The sequence below is a fragment of the Typopeltis vanoorti genome, chromosome 19, assembly GCF_054136105.1.
Source record: "Typopeltis vanoorti isolate ZY-2024b chromosome 19, IOZ_Tvanoo_1.0, whole genome shotgun sequence".
NCBI lineage: Eukaryota > Metazoa > Arthropoda > Arachnida > Uropygi > Thelyphonidae > Typopeltis > Typopeltis vanoorti.
This window is the reverse complement of record NC_143567.1, coordinates 103,971,475-103,991,080: the sequence shown is the minus strand read 5'-3', so window position 1 is coordinate 103,991,080 and position 19,606 is coordinate 103,971,475. Positions and strand designations below refer to the sequence as shown.

Genomic DNA, 19,606 nt, shown 5'->3' with positions numbered 1-19,606 from the left:
GTATAATGTTTTTGTATCTAATCCTTCTCTTATTTCTGTGTGTTTCTTTTTATCTAATCTAGTGAGTCCCAGGAGAGGTCTTAGAAACTTCATCTGTGCGGCTTCCAGTCTTTTCTATTTCTTTGTTTTAGAATCCAAGTTTTACTTCAAATTTGAGAGGTTTAGAGGTCATGTTATGTAATCTTAATTGGATTTCTTTAGTCATTTTTTTTCCACAATGGAACAGATCACAGAAAAAAGAAAAGAATTTAATCTGTCCACTTTTCTTCTATTTATCGACTACGAAAAGGTATGATAACTTGAACAGAAATCTACTCTGGAAAATATTACAAGATGATAAAATACCTTCTCAGTTAATTAATGCAATAAAAAGTCTAACAAAAATTTGCAGCTGGAACATTATCAGAACTTATAACTATAAATAAAGGAGTAAGGCAAGGTTGTGGCTTATCCCCAATCCTATTCAACATTTATATAACCAGAATCCTAAAAGAATGGAAAACTGTCAAAAATGGAATTAAACTAACAACTAAATACAATACTTTATGCAGATGATCAAGTACTTATTTCAAATTCAGAAGATAAACTCCAAATTGCAACTAACCATCTAAATGAAATAGCAAAAAAATTTAAATGAAAATCTCTGAAACAAAAACAAAAGCTACGGCAATGTGTGGAAAAACCATTCAAAAAGTTCAAAATTATGACAGTATTTGAATTCTGTAATTCAGAATTACAGAATTCAAATACTTGGGAAATATAATCTCGCAATACAATACTGATTCACAACTGGAAGCAAGACTACAAATTTACAACAGAATGGATGGCAATCTAAAGTTATTCCCGTTTAATATTAATACTATTATTGCAGATTTGAAACCGGAAGATATCGATCGTCTGCTATTTCAGTTCACAAACTAAAACGAACACTATTCATATTAAATATAAATCTAAATACCTCTTTTTCTTCCTAATTCTATTCGTTCATTTCTTCACTTCAGTACAGTTTAATTATGAAAATATCTAAAAGAATCTAACTTTAAGAAATTCTACCGTGAGTGTTCATATTGAAGCGTATTTCGTCCACATGTAATGCTTTCTTAGTTTTCTGCTATGTGTGTGATTCAGTCAAGTACGCAATTTTAAATGAAACGGATATTTATGAGCAAACGACCTTAAGCATTTCCTGTATGTAATGGCCGCGAACAATAGGAATACGTCTGCGCATGTTTATATTCCTAGTTTAAGACCAAACAAACGAATTATGATAACAAAAATTAGACTCAATTATTTTCGCGTTAGATTAGACATTATCGTATTGAGAAATAAGTCAGGCCAATTTATTTTATAATATAAACTCCATTCGCTAAAGGTTGGTAACTTTCTGTACATTTTAATACCAAATATTTTTGAAAAATAAAGACATCTTTCTCTCTCTTTGAAAAACAGAAAATAGTTCACCATTATATTTTGCAATATCAGACTACTTCTTGGTTTCTTTGAATGTTATTTATTTACTCTCTCTCTCTCTCTCTCTCTCTTTGTTTTTCTTTCGCTCGCATATGATAACTGCAAAGTACCGTTTCTTCCATTTTAAAACTGTGGATAAATCATGTTCACGAGACCCGCTTCTCTTCTGTTTGAAAAGGAATGTAATGATATCCCAAAGGATTGCCGTAGCCGTACGAATTGTAAACTTCTGGTAAATAACGATAGGAATTTTCTACAAGCTACCTCTGATACTTGCGTGGATTCTTACATTCGCTTTATATATTTCTATGTTATTTCCCTGTCGTATTATGGAGAGTTTCTAGAGTTTTAAAAAATGGATGCCTTTATACTGTGCAGTTCTATAATTTATCTCAGGAATTTTTAACATTTATTTTTGTGTTTTATAAACTTTATTAATTACAAATATTCAACTATATATATTATTGAATATTTGTAATTAATAAATGTGTGTGTATATACACACATTTATTAACATTTATTATGCTTATATATATATATATATATATATATATATATATATATATATATATATATATATATATATATATAAACATTGAAGTATCAAAACAAACTGGAAATTACAGGTAAAATTTGCCACACATAATTGATACATAAATATCAATTATAAATATGAGATAACTTTATAAGTTATCTCGGTTTTTAGTCATTAAATCTATTTTTTAAAATGTATCACAACAACCGAGTAAAAGCCGATTATCTCACACACACACACACACACACACACACACACACACACACACATATATATATATATATATATATATATATATGTGTGTGTGTGTGTGTGTGTGTGTGTGTGTAAAATTGAAAATACTGTTGTTTTTTGTTAATATATATATTTATAAAATTGATATTTAACTGACTAGAACCCGAGAAAGTATAACACAAACTTTAATAAATCACAACTAGTTTCATCGGTGTCCCGACTTCTTCAGGTGAGGAAGAAATAACACAAAACTTATAAAACTAACAAGGTAAAAAGTTTTGTGTTATTTCTTATTCACCTGAAGAAGTCGGGACACCGATGAAACTAGTTGTGATTTATTAAAATTTGTATTATACTTTCTCGGGTTACAGTCAGTTAAATATTATTTTTATAAATGTATACATCCCGAGTCAATCCCGAGTATATATAAATTCCGTTTACTTTTACAGTATATTGATTTGTTCAATTTACACAGAATATAGAAGTTTGATTTTAATTTCAGCAACGAGATGGCGCTGATAATCAAGAGTCAGTGATTCAACCTGGTAGTTCTGTAGAAAGCATTCCAAGTGGATCAGGTTCTAGTAAGTCACTAACGAAATACTTGTTTTTTTTCTTTCATGTTGTTTATTCACCATAATCTGCATTCGTATTGATCTATATTTAATGGTTTAATCCAATATGTAAAAATGGACTAAAATTTTCTCATTTAGAATATATATATTTTTTCAATTATTATTATATAATTGAAAATACTGTTGCTTTTTTGTTAAATATAATAATTACGAACGTGTAATAATCATATACGACACGAGATTTTATGTTCAAACACAATGTAGGTTTGGAGATGCTTCCGGCAGTGCACGTGACGTCATGCATCATTAAGCGCATGCCTCGGGCATTGATTTCATTATAGTTTCTGTTGGCAGAAGCAATTTATTTATGAATCATTACTTAAAGCGCCCCTAACGGAAAATAAGCACGATTAATGTACACATACGCGAAGAGAGAAAGTGAAAATTATCAGAGATCGTGGTAGAACTACAAATGCATGTGTATCTTCGGTAATAACTCTTTTAGGCTTTATTAATATTAATGTATACCGGTAGAAAGTTAAAAATTATTTAAGACCTTCTGTCCAAATATAATTAATCTATTTGCTTGTGATTTATTAATGCTGCAATAATAAATTCATATTAATTCGATCAATCTTGAATAAATCATAATCAACATTTCTTGCCTAATTTAAAATAAATTAAAACTTTCTTAATTTATTTGGAAGGTTTCAACTGTTCATTAAGTAAAAGCCCAAATCCGACGGAAACTTCCGATTAATAATTACACATGATTCAAGCATAATACTTAATAAAAAAAAATGTAGTATTTTAGCGTTATTACCTATTATAATAACTTCATAATAGATATTTTAATTATTTAAATTATTATTAATATTATATATATATATATATATATATTAATAATTTTGAGACACGAAAACGTGTGTGTGTGTATATATATATATACACACACACACACACACACACACACACACACGTTTTCGTGTCTCAAAACAGGAAATTAAGAAATAAAAATATGTAATATTTAGTAGATGGTGTGGTGCGTTAAGTAGATCGTAAAGTGCACTCCTGCGATGACTCTAAATTTCATGAAAGTATAATAATAAATTTAAGCAGTCGGGATCTTTCTGGTTTTTTTTTTTTTTTTTTTGATAAATTATTTCTCCAAGTGTTATGCATTTTTTTTTTTTTAATATTTGATAAAATAGTATTTTTTCCCCTGTTTATTTTGTGTGAAGTATGAAAGAAGGAATGCACAAAAAAAAAAAATGATGGTTGATTATTTCGATTTTGAAACAGTATTTCATATCGAAACAAAAGATCCTTTGTTTAGACATGTGATGGTTTGATATCACATTTTAGGAGGTTTATTGAAAATGTCACCTTTGATAACTGGATGAGGGAGTTTAGCAGTTGTGGATGTAACTGTTGAAGATGATGTATGACGTCATCATCCCAAAGTACTTCATAACTTTCATTTGTAGCTGGAATGACTCAGTGTGATATTTATGGTTTGCTTTTGTATGGTAAAGTTAAATAAGTTTGAGAAATGGTCCAGTGCCTAACACAGTACAACAGGAATCGAAATCTCATAATCAGCCAATCAAGGCTCTATTCTATCACTTACAGGTGTCATGGTCCTTGTTCCACTGAACTGGCTGTCATAATTCCTCCACTTTCTGCTTCGTTTTTTTTTTTTCGTCTACCTTTAATCTAAAAAAGTTTTCCTTATTAAGTTACCCAAAAAAAACTTTTCGAAGTTTTGTCTTTAACACAGTTTTATGTTATGCTGGAAAAAGCATTTTCTTTGCAGAGCATTTTCTCTTTATCTGTCCTTACCTATGATACTATTCATGAAGGTAAGGACATTCAAACGAACGTGATAAATGGACAAAATAACATGTCGATAATTGGTTGGAAGACGTTTCCAAAAAACTATCATCGTTGTGACACCAGTCTGTTGCTTATAAAAACACATATTTTGAAGGGAACAGATCAAAAAAAAAAAAAAAAATCAAATAACCTTTGTTTCATTCACTTAATCCTATTTTAAACACCCCATATGATCCAACTTCAAACTCGTCGAACCGGCATTTCTTCCTCTTCCTTTACTCCTCCGCCTGTGTTTGGAGACAGCGGTTCTCCTTCAGTGTTACACAAAGATTACAACCTACGACTATTCAGAAAAAAAAAAATAAAATAAAATAATAATAATAAGTTTCTTTTCGTCGTACATTTCCTAACCTTCACACGTTAATGTGCTATAAATTCACTCAGTGTAAATTATCTTTGAAATAAACTTCCCTTTGAGATATGCTGCTGTATTTGAAGCTGAAGTAAATAATTATACCAGGCTGGTGCATCAAGATTATTTCAGAATAGATGAATCTTTAGCTCTGATAAATGAGACAACTCCCCAACCTTTTGAGAACGAGCCTCGTATGAACCATGGAAAATCAATAATTAAGTATCCACGGTGATATTTTGTAAACAGCGACACTGTATAATACCCACCGAATAAAGAAATGGAGTGTTGTAAAAATAATGAGCATCATTTGCATGAGAAGACAAACAAGTGAATGCCCTTGTTGCACATTACCAAACAGAAGCGTGAAGAGAAACCGAAAGCTTCTAATTAAATCCGCTTCCTACATATTCAGAGGAACGCTCATCACGGAGAGTGATTAAACAGACCCTCGTGCATACAAGTGCGTGACCTACGACATAAGACGCAGAAACTGGCAAGTGTGAGGTTAGACAAGGTTACGATTCTGTAATTAAAGTGGACGGGCTGATTATAGCAGACAACTCAGCTTCAGCCATGTTTTTGGTAGTCTTAATTACTTACAAGAAAAGAAAATAACACAACGTATATCGAAGAAGGAAAAAAACATAAAATTTAAAAACTCGACTTATTTTCATTATAACAATCACTTTTATTGGTAGCTATAGCAATACGATATAACATAGCAAAGCGTACATTGGTAGCTTCAGAAAATATATGTTGCCATGGTTACTAAAACTACTAGTTACTAAGGCGACGTGAATTTCATAATACTTAACAATTTGTGCAATGTGAAGTGCGAAAAAATGTGTTTTTGTGAAATAATTAGATTAGATTTAATCTAATTATTTATTATAATTAGATTATAAAAAAACTTAAAATCTTTTAAATCACAAAACCTGTAAACAACGTATCTCAGTATGTCACACCCAGATAGCTGTGATATGGCACTAATGTGCTAAAAGATAAAACATTGAAGTCGGAAGGTACATGTAGACATCTTGTAGGAATCTTTATACCGACATGCTGGTTGTCATGGTAACACTAGTCGTATCGGAATGGGGAAACAAAGTTCAAGTTGCGTTGCACACATACATGAGCCAGATATACGTTATCAGTGTGTGTGAGTATTAACTGGTAAATATTTATTAACATAATCATCCAGGAAATAGCGTAGGTTTGATTAGTTGCGGGGGAGAGCTGCATAATCATTTGAGTACGTGATTTCATAACCCATTCTGTTTTCCCCGTATTACTTAATACTTTAACATTCATTGAATATTTATTTCATAATTAAATCTGTACTTAATAAAGTTTAAAATAACTATTAAATTGACTAGAATGTTGTCTAGTTCTACATGAAAATAAGTTCTATTTCAATACAAATCTTGACTGCTAGCTGTACAGTTTTTGTATTAAATTAATTATGACGTCTTGCATTTGTTTTCTGACTTAAATAAACACAATGAAATATTTTTTTTAAAAAATCTAGGAGTTTTACCATCTAGTTTATTTAAAATTAATTTCTTTAAAATGCAAGGCTATATGTATCAAGTTAAACGAACATTTTAATGTCAGAAGACATTTTCCCAATATAAAAGTTGTTATTTTATCTGAAACAGGTCTCCAACCTCCTACACCCACTAGTAGCAATCGTAGCTCCACCTCCGCAGGAGAAGACGACAACGCTCCATTTGTGGGTACAATTCTAGGGCGCGCCCATGCCCTAGTTGACTGCACTCCTAGTCCTTATGACAGAGATGGCTTGGCCTTTAAGGTAAATCGTGATTAGAAAGACAATATTAAAATTAGGTGTGTGCGATCTTGAGTTGTTTTTGCCTTTGTAAATTCTTCTAGTTTTGTAGCTGGTTGTTTTTACTTTTTTACAGAAAGGGGACACCATCGACATTATTGCCAAACATAAAACTGGTATATGGGTAGGCATGGTTCATGGCAAGGTGGGTCATTTTAAATTTATCAACGTAGAAGAATTAACAGAAGAAAACAAACCTAGGCAGCGAAGGTATCGAGTGCCTGTAGAATGGACTCTTACTCCGAACAAACCAGAAACTTTAGAAGATCTTCTGAAACAGCTGGATCTGCAGGTAATTTGATTATGACTGGGTTGTTTACATAATTAGCTCTGAATTGTTGCAAGTTGTAATCAAAACTCATTCCAGGATTTCTTTTTTTTTTTTTTTTTTTTTAACTCGCGTATAAAGAATGCCATTTGATTAATGTAATTTAATAAAATTAAAATACTGCACGATAATTTCAAAATGAACATAATATTTAATAAATAACATTCTTTGATGTCTAAAATTCATTAAATCTTAATATTTTTAGGAGTACATGAATGTGTTGATACTTAATGGATATGAAGAGTTAGATACATTCAAAGAAATTGAGCAAGAAGATTTAGATAATTTAGGGATTGTAAATCCTGACCATAGAATCAAATTACTGAGAGCTGCCGAGATGCTCCTTGGTTGTGAAGGTGAGCTTTGCATGAGTTTAAAAAAAAAAAACTGTAAAATCTGAAATGACAAAATTATTCGAATTTGCTATCTTTTGCACTGGCTCTATGTTCTATTTTCATGTTTTCCAAATTTTTTAAAGCTTTGAAGTGTTTATCAGTTTGTTTCAATAACAATTAAGATAATCTTTTGTTTATTTTTTATTTACTCAGAGGTCGATGACGTAATTTTGAGGAACCACTCTCCCAGAGATTCTGGTTGTTATGCAAGCCATGAAAACTTAGTCGGCAGAGAAGCAGCCCACAGGTTACTACCAAATGGTCAGATGTCAGGTGATCAAGAAGACCCAGATGTAAGCCAATCGGAAAGTGGAATTCAGTCAAGTGAAGGCCCTGACTCAAATAATGCTATTAATAACTTGGACGCTGCCGCAGCGTCCACAAAATCTCACGTTTCTCTAGATTCTACTGAAGAAGCACAGACGAATTTGCCAGAAATCCCAGATGATGGTCACATGAAATATAACATCCCTCCATCTGGAGATCCGATGGCCAGTGAAACTGTAGATGGTACGGAAGTGCAACCAACTGGATCTGACAGTCCGGTTCAACAATATTCTGCATGTTCGCACCATATTCCCCACTCTATAGACTCTTTTCAAAACCCATCGCTACAGAAGCAGTATGTTAATTCATCGTCTAATATAGAAGAACTTTTAATGAGTACTTCAAGAAAGAAAAGCAAGAAACACCAAGAAAGGTCCTATCTTCTCACTAATAATCTTCTTGATGATCCCCACAATGACCACAGAGATTTCAACCCGCCATCTCCTCATCAGTTTCATGTGAAGTCCTCTTGTTCAAGTGGCTTGTCTGCAGTTACTAGCAAAGGACGCTCCAGCAAGAAAAAAGTCCAAGAATATGAAGACGTACTAAGTGATTATTTCGTCAAACCTGAGATCTCTCCGGGAAAGAAAAACTTTAAGAAAACTAAGCAAAGAAAAGGCAGTCTTCAGCCATTGAACAGAAATCCAAGGCCTCCTTCTCCTAATTTGCTGGAAACTTTGGTGGATAAACTCGATGACGATGATATCGATCTTTGTCAAGAACCATACACGGATAAGGTACTCTTTTTGATTACTAACCATTTTGGCTAAAATTAAATAAAGAAATATTCCTCGGGTATCAGTAGTTAGAATGTTAGTTTTTAACTGATTAGGTTATAGTTTAAACAAGAATGATTGTTAGTAGGTTCGGAAAAAGAATTTGTCAGCTCCGCTTTTTGCAACGAATATGTTAGATATGGCGGAGCAGACTGACAGTTATAAATGTCAAAGAACTGTGTATTGGAAAGTGGTGTCAATGAAGCAGAACATCACACTCATTTCCGCAAGGCTATGTAATTGTGACCGGATAAGGTACTCCTTATCCGATCACAATTACAGGTACTCCTTAGTCAGCTTTATGTGAACGATATTATAAAGGATTGTGGAAGAATAATCGGTTATCTGTAGACGATGTGAGGAAGGAAAGGCTTATTAGTACTACTGATGTAATGGCACTCTTCAGGAGTTGAATGCCAACTTAATATAGCTAAGTGTAAATGATCAAATTTCGACATCGACACATCGAAGGCTGCGTATTTTGTTAGTGGCACTCTACTGGAGGAAGAATGGGGCTTTGTGGATTGGTCGATATGAAGTTCAGTAGAGACAATCCAGAGAATAGCTGCAATTAGTAAGGAGACTAACTAGCAGAAATAAGCCTGCTGTAAGGATATTGGATTACTAGTCCAATGCCTCAAGAATACAACAGTATTCTGTTAGTTTGAGGCATTGTAAAGAAGTTCTTTTGGATTCGGTGCGGGCCACTGAAGACATCTTTTCGTCCAAACCATATCGCAGCAGCACTTGCAATACGACATTGTACACTATCGTGTGCAAAGAGACATGAATTGCCACAATGTCAAAGGCACTGTGGTACCCATCGGTGTTTATCCCTTTAGGTACTATAACCAAAGCTCACAGTCCATACTTATCCATTACAACTCCGAACTTTCACCCAAACTTCCCAGTTGTTACGATGCTGCCATACATGAGGCGTTTCTCCGGAATCGATAACACACCTGGATTCGCAAATCAGATCGGAAATGAGTGTAGCCTGATTCGTCAGTCTCTGTCACTGACTTCTGATGCTCCAACATCAACTTGTGCAGGTTCCCTTTGTTTATTCGCCATGCTTTGATTAATATGACATTCGAAGCAATTAACGTTATAGTATAACGTTAATTGCTAAAACAATATAGTATAGTATAATATTATACCTGCTATCCAGCAATTAATATTACTAGTACATATGTGTTGCGTGTGTTTCTAGCAGGCTTTTGTTTTGAGTTTTGTGTGTTTTGCTCGCAACTGATTGTGTATTATGCAATTTTGAATGTCTCGAGTGGACAGGTCAGATCCTTATGTTTTTCCACATGCCATGAAAGGTATGCATGATACAGATAGGGCCGAAGGGGAATGAACCGGTATAAATTACCAGGACCGAAGGTCCAGGAGGTGATCTGGAGCTCGACTATGTTGCATATGTTTTTGTCTTTCTCCGTGGTATAGTATCATTATTGGTCTGTCCACCCTTACTGCGGTTGGGGGATTTTCACTATGGACCAAAATCCTCCCTCTCGTTGGTATTGAATATACATTCTGTGTTAAATGTATATCCGCTTGCCTTACATAGAAGAATAGGGTGAATATGACGACCAGAGTATACACATCATATGTCAAGAAAAAAATTCAACAGATGTCGAATTTCATGTGACGTAGAAATAAGAGTTAGTTTCCTAGGAAGCCATCGGAGAAGGTAATGCAGATCTTTTTGTTTTAGTTGCAGAAGGTATAATAAAAAACTAAAAATACATATAAATGAAATGACCCATCCACCACACGTTTTGGTTTAGTCGTGTCAAATGTCGTAAATAAATTTTTAAATCTTAAAATAAATAAATAAATAAGACTCGGTAAATCATCGGGGAGGCGCACTTTCATATTCGTATTCACTTACGAAACTAATAGAGGAGCAGCATAAAAACGGAAATTGTAACAAACTGTAAAGAACATTGCAAAACATCCTTTAGGATTTGCTGTATTTCGTCAACATATCAAATGCCTAAATGCGTCAAGTGTTAGAAATCAGCGTAAGCTTGGCTTAAAAGGTCATTTAGTGCAGCTGCAATTCTTAAGCATGTAACGCACTTCTTCAAGCATCAGTAGGTGTGCGAGCTTGCTTATTTTTCCACACCCAAGTATGCCACTACCATACCGAAACGTAATACGTCATTTGTCACCGGAAGGTAGTTTGTTTTTTTTATGTTATTTATTTTTTTAACGACAAAAAAATTTTAACTACACATGAATGATATCTTTGCATACATTCATAAGTGAAAATAAAAATAACATTGCCGTATTTATATTCGTTAAGCAGGTCACACCAGGTCAAAGGTTTTAAAAAGTTGGCCACAAAGACCCTTGTTTTTTCTTCACCTACGCATCGCACTTATAGCTATTAACTGAACTTGAATGTCGTGTATTATCAAATAACATTACCAAGCTGAGTGAAACGCTAATAAAAGCTTTTTTTTTTCTACTCTTCTGTATAAAACTTCTTTCGAAATATTTGCATGAATCACATTTGTCGTATATTAACAATAAGATAAACTCTGTCGATCTATATATCTGCATCTATGTTTATTTTATTTATCTATAGAAAGGTCACATATTTATAATTAGCTTGACGTGATAAATTTCAGTCGATTTAGGCATTAATATTATTTTCAAAACATAGACATTCCAAATTAAGCCTATTAAAGCAAGAGATCTACGCCAGTCATGTCTAATAGCGCATTATTTATTACAAAAATGAATTCTATAATTTATTGAAAAATTTACAATATACGATCTCAAATCGTTTTTAAAATGTATTTTTTATTATTATTATTCACAATACTCACTGATCGCATTCATAACCTTGGACCTAATCCCATTAAGTTCGTGTTATTCGGCGTCATGCTTATGTAACTGGTTTGTGTAATTTTGATTATAGTTTAACCCACTAGATGACGTCTGCTTTTTATTTCTTATTTGACCGCATGAGCGCGTTGCGTTTCTCTCGGCTGACAACGCTCTTAAAAAATGCCTGTGATTATAGTTGGTAAAGGAGCCAACCCATGGTGATATCATTTGACACTTAATGGAACCATTGCTTTTTAAGCGTTTTGTTCTTTCATACTTAGCCGAACCGGAAATCGAGCTAAGTTTTTATCTAATGCGTAATTTTCGAAGCTACTTGTCCTTTTTAATTTTTAATCGAGAAAAATTAGAACGAAACACTGTATTTATATATAAAAAAATTATTTATTTAGTGTTATGTATTTTATAAGGTGATGGAATTCCTGGCTAAAAACACGAAAAAAAAAATAGAAAATTACTTACAATAAACATAAAAATATCGGTAGCTTTATCGATAAAAATTAACTTGCACTAGATGTTAAGCTTTGAAAAACTTGCCAATTTGTATATGACCATTTAAAGGAGGTTGCGGGAAAAAATAGCTCATTTTATTTTAAAGGCAAAAATATGCTTTGGCATGTAAATTAAAAATTAATGATCTGTGAAAGCATTAGCACCCAATAATCGAATACAATTTTCTCTAAAGTTGTTCAAATTAGAAAGATAACGTAAGCTCTTAGTTCGTGAAAATAATATTTAATGAATTTAGAATAGGATGTCCTAACGCATATATATATAATGAAATTACTAAATTGAACTGTTTGCAATTCCAGACAGGTTTTTGTGGCATTCCACCAGCGTTGGTTCAACGCTATGCCGAAGAACTTCAAAGAGATATCTGTGATGTAGCTGATGCCCTGGATCAGACTAGAATCAACTTTTTACAACAAGCAGGTCGCCGAGGTGTAAGTTGAATTAAGCAATAATAGAATAAAGTTACTAATTCGTTAATTATAGTTAATATGGGAATATACGTACTATACTGACATTTAGTTGTCACACTAAACTTTATTTTTATCACTTAGACATGTAGTTATTTTTATAAATATTGAATTGTTAATAAAATGTAAATTATTTACAAAATTTTCCTAAAGCTATTAGTAAAGTATATTGGCAGTTATGGGAACCATTTTATTTAATCTATGATACTTCTTCGAACTGTTATATATAAATAAAATTAGATAAAACTTTACCGTTGGGAACCCCACAGGGCACCAAAGGGGTTCTAGTTTTTATTTATTTATTCATTAACCACTTGAACCTGTTACCAAAAATTTACAGAAAGATAAGGAAGCAGAGAATTTATTAATGAAGCGAATAGAAATACCTCTATTATGCCCAGGGCTGAAGACTTCTTAAAAGTACGAAATAAATTAAAGTAGTTATAGTAGAAGTAAAGTTTGTAAAATATTTAAAAAATCATGAACTACTTAATCTAATTTTTTTTTAAATCAGAAGATAGCTAGCTCTACCTTTTCTTACCTGTAGTTGAGTTCGTATCCACCGGCGATTTGTAGAATTACAGCTGACAACAGCATGGAAAATAATGCCCCATCTTGCGCTCCTAACCCTAACTGATGTTAATGAATGAAATAGTGGTTATGCGATCGATATTTTTCATAACTTGCCGATTTCAAAACCCGATTATAATAAAAAAAATACTTGCCTGCCTGCGCATTTCAATCAATAATTAGTTTTGCTCCCTCAGTATAATATAATGATATACATTTATTATTTTTGTTTCTTTCTTTCATTTATATATTACCAGGTTCCTAATGATTTCCTTGCCGATTCCTGTTTGGTTCCTGTTGTCGAGGCTAATTACAATTCCTTACATTCCTGGCTGGTGTCGCTTGGCTTACCAATGTATGAAGAAAAATTCCATCAAGCTGGACTAACAGAACTTTTACAAATATCAGAATTGGACTCCACTTTTTTGAGGAACTGTGGTATACACAATCCTCGCCATCTTCGCTTCCTACATACAGCCATCACCTCCCTCCATGCGGGATTTACAACATTTCCAAGCAGTCACTGAATTGATGTCAACCCCCAAAGACCCACACTTGTGAATATGTGTATATGTTACTCTAAATCACCAGAGACGTTGATCGAGCTGGAATTGGACTGTGATTATCTCTTGGCTCTTGTCCTGTTGATCTCTCGAGACAGAAAAAGAAAAAAAAAATTAAAGTCGCTTATGATTGCCATTTCAACATATCTCTTAGCGTGGATAACTTTCCTCTCTTAATTGACCAAATTACCATCCATAATTATATAAGTGCCTCATTTTTAATAATAAAAATAAATGGTGAAATATATCACAATTTCGTTTAGGGTAAAAAAAAATACACTTTTTTACTATGCGAAGCGGATTAATAATACATGAAAATCCAGAAATATTTTCTAAATTCAGTAATAGATATAAAAACGTTTTATATATTTCTTTAATTTTAATACTTTTATCCTTTAAATAAATACTTCAGTATTTACTTCAGCTAAGAGCCTTCTTAAAATAAGCCTCTTTCTAAACTAGCAAATAATCTAACATATCCTGTTCAAATTTTTTAACGAAAGTTTTCTCTTTGGACACCACCTGAATGATGTAAACACACATTTAAAAAAAATCCCAGTAGAATAAAAAATAATAATTAAATCACGCGTAAAATGGATTTTAAAATAAATCTCGTAACATATAATATCCATATGGAAATTTAAACATCATTATGGCACATTTTATTCAAAAATAACTCATTGCTTTCAAGCATTTAAATAACCAGTTCAATGTATGTTGGAACAGCACAATTTTTTAATATTCTAATATGTTTAATATTAAATTATATTAGTGATAATTATGATCGATAGCAGAATACATTAACTAGAACAAAAAGAAAACTAATTCTGCATTCTTTAATTATTTTTTTTTAAACTCTGCCTAATCGGTTTCGCCTTTGTTTGTTTTTATTTCTATGAACTATAATATATTTTTACGAAATCATTTTAATCAGAATTTGCGATATCAAACTGTACCATTATTACCTAGTAAATTATTTCGTTTCTATGCTTATTCCGACTTCAATTAACCGCTAGAGCGCGTTGTTGTAATTCGTCATATCGCAAAATGGCAAGTTGATTGTATACGGAAGCTTTCGACCTAAAAGTATAATTATAAATAAACTGAGCTTTATTATTTGGTCGTAAATACAAAGATAATGAAACCAACTGGTTTCGGCTCTAATACTTGTGGCTTCTCGGATAAAAATACATAAAAAGAAATACAAGAAAGGTAAACCCGTTTGCCTTTATTGCATTTGTATTTAAGACTAAATAAAACCTAGTTTATAATAAGTTAGTTGTTGATTGATAATATTCTTGAGTTGTCTTCAGGTTTTTAAATCTAGTAACGAACTTCTCTATGTAGGATGTGCTATTCCAGAAAAATAATGAAATGTGTTGAACAGTTATTATTTTGAAAAACACATTGTATGATTTAATTTATACTTAATATAATGCATAAACCTTAGGTTATCTTCGTATTTGAATATGCAAACCATTAAGACTTTTCTTTCGCTTCCATTTGCTACATTATGTCAAAAATGTACGTTTTTCATTTAGTGTTTAAATTGAGCTGGAAAATTGAAGCTATAGTTAATGGAAGGAAATCTTAAACATTATTACCATAACTATTTACGTATGATGTAAAGAATGTACCGTTGATGCCATCACTATAAAATGATTTGTTCATATTAAATAATACAAGAAAATTAGGACATAACGAACCATCCCACTAGGGATGGTTCGTTATGTCCGTTATATCCCATTATATCCGTTATATCCCACTTACCATCCCACTAGGGATGGTAAGTGGGATATTTGTCTAAAAGTGCCAAATTAAAACATCGCTGATTCACAGGGGGAGGAATAATAAAGTGTCAGTTAACAAAAATATTAATAAGCAGATGGTTTGATTGCAAATAGTCAATTTAAAAACGTGCAGTCTACATATGTTTGATAAAAAAAAAATGTTGAGTTTACAAAATGTATTCAAAAAAGGGTGACGGATTTCCTCTTTGATTTGTAAATTTATAGTCCATTAAAAAATAATAATAAAAAAAAACCCCATAAGAACCAAATTAGTTATTCTATACATTACATAAGCTAATTCAGAATCGTAATAATATACTGTATATGTAGTTAACCTTGGTTTCACTACATTCGTAAATGATTTCGATTATACTTTTCTAAATAATTTTCTGACCGCTTTCTAATATTTTATCATCAGAATTCTGTGCTTTTCTCTACTTATAAATTTATCCTGGTCATAATTTTTTGACTAAATAACGGCTTCGTATTTTAATCCTTAAAATACGATTACAGAATTAAAAAAAAAAAAAAGAAGAAGAAGAAGAAGCTCTTTGTTGCTAAATATGATAGACACTAAATATGCTGGAAACAAACGGTATAAATAATACGGATGTGCCTTGAGCTTTCGAAATAATTTAGTACAGCACTGCAGTAATTAAAGCAAATATTTAATGATTACCATATGTACCATAATGTAACAAATACATTTTCCTGAAATATCAAGTGTTTAGCTCTGTTAACACGCTCTGATTGATTGGCTAATGATCGGGTGTGTATATTGCTGCTGTGTCTAGCCGTACTATAATCGATGGGCGAGTGTGAATAAGAAAGCGAATGACGTGTTTATTACAGCTGTCTGAAAGCCGCTATTGTGAACACGTATGCCGGTTTCTCGAAGTCTTTACTAACGGACAAATCAACTTTAATTATATAAAATATCTGCGTTTACTTATATAGTAACCATTTGATTTATCTGTGTTTAGTTAATCCTGATGAAGCAGACTACAGTTGACTATACTAATAAATTGAAATAAAAATTGAAAATTTTGCTGTCCTTAATTTTTATGATATCATCATCATAACACTAATTACAGGTATAGACCATATTGGTCTGTTCCGGTCTCATTATCTATCCAATCCTTTTTTTGAGGTCTACCATCCTTTCTCTTTTCAATTGGCTTACATTTTAGTATTTGCTTAGGATGTTGGGTGTTGGCCATTCGATTTACATGTTCAATCCATTTTTGTTTATAATTGTTTAGTTTTTCTTCTATGATTTTGTTTTTAATTCTTTTAAAATATCTTCGTTCCTTTTTTGATCTAATAATGTGTATTTTGCAGTTCTTCTCATAAATCTCATTTCACTTGTTTCTATTCTTTGTTTATCTTGTTTGTTTATTGCCCAAATTTCACTGTCAGATAATGTGGGCACTGCTAAAGTATTGTATATTTTCAAACGTGTTTCTTTTTGTACTATATTTGAGTTGAGTGTTCTCTTTATCAGGCCTATAATCTGTAAACATTATTTTGAAGTTTTTAATTTTATGTCTTTTTCTCCTTCATATGATATTTCACATCCAAGATAACGGAAAGTATTTATCTGTTCTATTATTTTATTATTAATAACTATTTTGCTTCTAACTGGAGTTTGTCCATAAAATGCCATTGTTTTAGTTTTATCTATGAAATTTTCATTCCAAACTGTATACTATAATGTTTAAATTATATATTGCTATTTGTAAATTGTCTTCCTTATCTGATATTATGCTCTGATAACGTGCAGGTCTGCTGAAACATTCTGTAAATTCTTGTTGTTGTTGTATTATAATATAACCACGAGGCAAGTCTTATATCTTAATTGGATGTATTTTCTTGCTGCTTTAAACTGATAGAATGTTTATGTACACACACACACACACACATAGATTTTTGACGAATTCGCCTTCTTAGTGATACTCTATAACCAAGGTTGACTATATATATATAATTATTAAAATTGTAATGTGTTAAAACTTTTTTCTTTTTTTTTTGCTAGATTAACTTCGGATATTTCTGTGGACAAATATGTAAATTTCTGTAGTAAATATATAAGTATCTACATAAACGAATTCTGAAAATTTGCAACGAAAGCTAATTCATAAGAACGGTGCAATGATTATATATTTACGAGTTTTGTTAGACAACATTCAAATACCTCCCATTGACATATTTCAAATATTGTTCATAACGTGCCAAATGAATGTTGAATTATGGATATCACGCAAGGGAAATAGGGTGAGGTGGGGGTAAAATTCTCGAATATCGACCAAAAGTTTTATTATTGTTATTTGCTTCTTTTAACGAATCCGGAGACCTATTTATTCCATTCCATTCACTACAAAATCATGAATTCATACTTGAAAATTATACATTCTTGGAATTAGATGTTAATTTATGATTTTATAATAATGTACAGTTAATTATAGTGGATTTTAAACATGTTTTCTGAACTTGTATTTTTATACTAACAGACCTACTGGTAGTATAAAATGTAATTAATTTTTAATGAAATATCTCAAAGTTATTAATCATAAATAAATGTTGCCATTATTCTTTATTAGCGAGTTCCTTGCAATAAAACACACATAGCATGGCATTTGGCTTAATTTTAACAAACGGGAAAAACACAGTTTATTGTTAATATGTGAATATTAATTAAAAAGTTAATCTGTAAATCTTATATAATAATTCGGTAACGGTAGTGTGAGTTATCGTTATCGTATTTTGATTACCATTTGCAATTGGTTAAAAAAAAAATGTAAGATTTAGGTGCATAACTGTGATATTTAGCCGCTAGGGGGATAATAAAGATCTCCGACAATTTAGAAAATTATCTTCCATGGAGACAATTTACATATTAATGTCATTTTAAAGGTAAATGATTATCAGCAATTTAAATATAAATATGTACATAAAAATACGCATTTATATTTAAATTGCGCATTTATTATATACAGAACGATTTTAATGATTTTAACCGAACAAATACATTATAAGAATTTTGAATATCAATTAAATGGTGATATTTACAAAATATGAGACATTATCTGAACTAATGCAACTAAATGAGTTTTGTAATGATTTTAAAATGAAATATTTTAAAGATTGTATTGGTTTCTTGTTTTATAAAAGTGTTTTTTGTATGTGAATATTTTACCCTGTCTGGAAATTTGTCCATATCATTTATAATGTAAACAGCGAAGCCAGGTGGCCTACAGCGATAGAATCAGTGACCAGAGAATATATGACCAAGAAAGAATTAGAATCACTTTCTAATTCATAAACAATCAGAAACTCTAACATTACTTCCTAATCAAGACCCTATGCTCAAAAGGCTTTTCTGAAAAAAAAAAAAAAAAATCAATCCCTGATCATTTGTCTCTTGTTTGTACTTTGAACAGGAGTTATTGTAAGTATCAGCAGTGTGATGTCACTGCTTTCACTGTAAAGATGGATACCATTTTGTAATGTACTGTAGCAGTGGATATGGTCGTGTAGTGTTTTCAATAAAACATTATGAATCCGAGAAGATTTATTAATATTATATATCAGCTAAAACACAACAGTTCACATTACTAAAATACGAGACATACTGTCGGGTATGTATGTGAACATGCATTTCATGGCCCTACCTAACAGTGCATCACGAGTTACTATTATCTCATACTTGGGTGATTTATATTTAAATATGTGTATATATAAATAGAGTATCAAGAGTTTAAATCGCTCAGCTATCAAATATATGAATTTAAATAAACTATCAACAACCAGATCACTCGTGCAAAGGGGTATGGGTAGGGGTAAGATAATTATGCTGTAGACACCAAATAAGTTACCTCAAATCTCCAATAAGTAATCAAGTCGTCTACATTATAAATGTAGACGACTTGATCACATTATCAAATATCTCAGATTTAAAAATTTAAATATACCTCCCCCCCCCCAAAAAAAATAAGTATGCTTATTCTTGGATCATTTAAATCAGTGATTCCCAACCTTTTTCCACTTGCGTACCCCTTTTAAGCCCATTTCTATAAGTTGCTCCCCTTGTTTTTAAAA

The 19,606-nt window shown here is 31.7% G+C and overlaps 1 protein-coding gene and 1 long non-coding RNA gene across 2 annotated transcripts in view; one reads left to right on the top strand and one right to left on the bottom strand.

The window, feature by feature from the left end:
• LOC150096414 (uncharacterized) overlaps positions 1-11,654 on the bottom strand; it is an 83,742-nt gene extending 72,088 nt beyond the window's left edge. Inside the window, exon 1 of the long non-coding RNA XR_016549990.1 lies at positions 11,587-11,654. This is a non-coding gene — a long non-coding RNA (uncharacterized LOC150096414). The remainder of the gene's footprint in view (positions 1-11,586) is intronic.
• The window catches only part of LOC150096413 (uncharacterized), a 234,628-nt gene extending 215,552 nt beyond the window's left edge, over positions 1-19,076 (top strand). The window contains exons 13-19 of the mRNA XM_090409660.1: positions 2,742-2,823; positions 6,724-6,878; positions 6,991-7,206; positions 7,448-7,598; positions 7,791-8,701; positions 12,418-12,549; positions 13,413-19,076. Coding sequence (XP_090265786.1) covers positions 2,742-2,823; positions 6,724-6,878; positions 6,991-7,206; positions 7,448-7,598; positions 7,791-8,701; positions 12,418-12,549; positions 13,413-13,682 — 1,917 coding nt within the window. The 3' untranslated portion in view covers positions 13,683-19,076. The remainder of the gene's footprint in view (positions 1-2,741; positions 2,824-6,723; positions 6,879-6,990; positions 7,207-7,447; positions 7,599-7,790; positions 8,702-12,417; positions 12,550-13,412) is intronic.
• The last annotated feature ends 530 nt before the right edge of the window (positions 19,077-19,606 follow it).